Source organism: Elephas maximus, chromosome 7, assembly GCF_024166365.1.
Source record: "Elephas maximus indicus isolate mEleMax1 chromosome 7, mEleMax1 primary haplotype, whole genome shotgun sequence".
Classification (NCBI taxonomy): domain Eukaryota; kingdom Metazoa; phylum Chordata; class Mammalia; order Proboscidea; family Elephantidae; genus Elephas; species Elephas maximus.
In genome coordinates, this window is record NC_064825.1 from 104,578,365 (window position 1) to 104,580,682 (window position 2,318).

The 2,318-nt window shown below is 39.4% G+C and overlaps 1 protein-coding gene across 1 annotated transcript; it reads right to left on the reverse strand.

Annotated features, from left to right (window-relative positions):
• Positions 1-884: 884 nt before the first annotated feature.
• On the reverse strand, positions 885-1,799 carry LOC126079836 (olfactory receptor 4C11-like). The gene has a single exon (XM_049891204.1). The coding sequence runs from the start codon at positions 1,797-1,799 to the stop codon at positions 885-887; it is 915 nt and encodes a 304-aa protein (XP_049747161.1).
• Positions 1,800-2,318: the final 519 nt, after the last annotated feature.

Below are 2,318 nucleotides of genomic sequence, written 5' to 3' on the forward strand. Positions count from 1 at the left end.
TTCTGACCTTTCTCTGGAGGGACGTGTTTGGAGTTGCCTACTCTGCTGTTTGGCTGACAACACCTCCTACTTTAATTTTTAATTGTCTCTCATCCAGAGGTCATAGCTAACTGTTCCAGTCAAGCACCTTAAAATTTGTGTGTGTGTCTGTGTGTGCATTTGCACATGTGTGTACATGCATGCAGGAAGTGCACTTCTAAAGAGTGCTATTCTGACAGGCTAGTGTATGCTACTCCATACTGGTGGCTGCAGGGACTGAGATCAGAAAAATCTAGGCAGAAAGTGAGACTTTGTGGTATCAATACAGGATTGCCCAGTGAGGTAGGCTCAGCCACAGATGTCCAAGGTATCATCTTCCAGGAACATCCTATCAAATGCTCATACTGGCAAAATGACAACCTGGATTCTGCAAGTTTCTTACGTACTGACTCATGTTGACCAAATTCATATGGTACTAGAAAAAAATTTATAAAAGGAATTTGGTTGACACATAGTGCATTTCTCTCAGGAGAAAAACTTCTACAAGAAGTTAAATTACCAAGTAAAAATGGTCAGATGTTGATAGAATTCAAGTATGGATCATTATAGGTTGTTCAGAGTGGTTGTGAGCTTTTAAGTACTCATAGTCTAATACAATCCTCTCAGAATATTAACTGTGTGCACAACGAATCAATAACATGTTGATGTATGTTGATTGTTGTTTCCCGTTAGGATTGTTTTCCTGTTAGATGTATTTCACTTTTCTTGTCCAAAAACTAAGATGTTGAGGAAGTGTAAACTAAGTACACCATATTTATCAACTGAAGTCATAATTTGCTACACCATAACTTTTTCATGGCATTTTTCACTTCTGCATTTTTTTTTTTTTTATTTATCAACTGAAGTCATAATTTGCTACACCATAACTTTTTCATGGCATTTTTCACTTCTGCATTCCTCAGTGTATAGATCAGAGGGTTGAGCAAAGGTGTCCCAATTGTATAAAACACAGCCACCATCTTGTCCACTGGAAATGTAGTTGGTGGGCGTGTGTATATGAATATACATGGACCAAAAAATATGACAACCACAATGAAATGGGAGGTACAGGTAGAAAGAGCTTTTCGCCTTCCTTCTGCGCTGTGGTTTCTCAGAGAGTATAAAATGACAACATAGGATATAAGCAAGAGCATGAAACTCACCATGCATATGGCCCCACTATTGGAAACAACTAGCAAATTTATCACATAAGTGTCCATGCAGGCAAGTTTCAACAAGGGCTGCAAGTCACAGAAATAGTGATCAATCACATTGGGGCCACAAAAGGGCAATTTCAAAGCCAAGAAAATCTGTGCTGAAGAATGGATACAAGATCCCACCCAGGCCAGAATCACCAGCATGCCACAGACATGCCTGCTCATGATGGTTGTGTATCGCAGAGGTTTACAAATGGCCGCATAGCGATCAAAAGCCATGAGGATGAGCACAAATATCTCCATACACCCAAAGAAATGGGCTGCAAAGACCTGAGTCATGCACTCATGGTAGGAAATAGTCTTCTCCTGAGACAGAGCATCCACAATCAATCTGGGTGCCGTAGTTGTAGAAAAGCAGGCATCAGCAAAGGACAGGTAGAATAGGAAGAAGTACATGGGACTCCCAAGAGTATGACTCGTCTTAATAGTCACCACAATGAGAAAGTTCCCCAGCAGAGTCAAAAGGTAAAGAATCGAGAAGATCCCAGATATTGCTTTCTGCTGTTCAGCATCCTGCGTCAACCCAAACAGAATGAATTCAGTCACACTGTTATTCATCGCCATGTCAGTGGCTGTATGTGGGATGAAGCTGACAAAGGTTTAATCTGCAGAGAGAAGAAAAAAGTGATATTTTGAGAAGATCATTTGGCTAACCTCTGAATTTGTTTGTTCTGTTCCATGTTTTGTTACTTTCAATTGCCTTTGGTGTGCACCAAAATTCCCCAGGAATCTGTGTAAATCTACAGATGCACAGGCCTCTCCCAGATTTATCTATTGATTCTGAAACTGACTGATTTGCCCAACACTTTTGTATTTTGCAAATAAAGTAAAATACATGTATGTATATATGTATATATCCTTCAGAAACTTTGATTTTTACCAAGATTGAGAACTGCAGAACTTGTTTTGTCTTTCCCTGGACAAGTGACTTAACTGCTTTGAAACTTGGTCTTCATGTGAAAAATGAAGTACCAATATCTGCCCTACCTTATTCTGAGTTATCACGAGAATTTAAAGAAGGGTCTACACTCACACATATACAAGTATATACATTTCATACATTACACATCCTATCTACGTGCT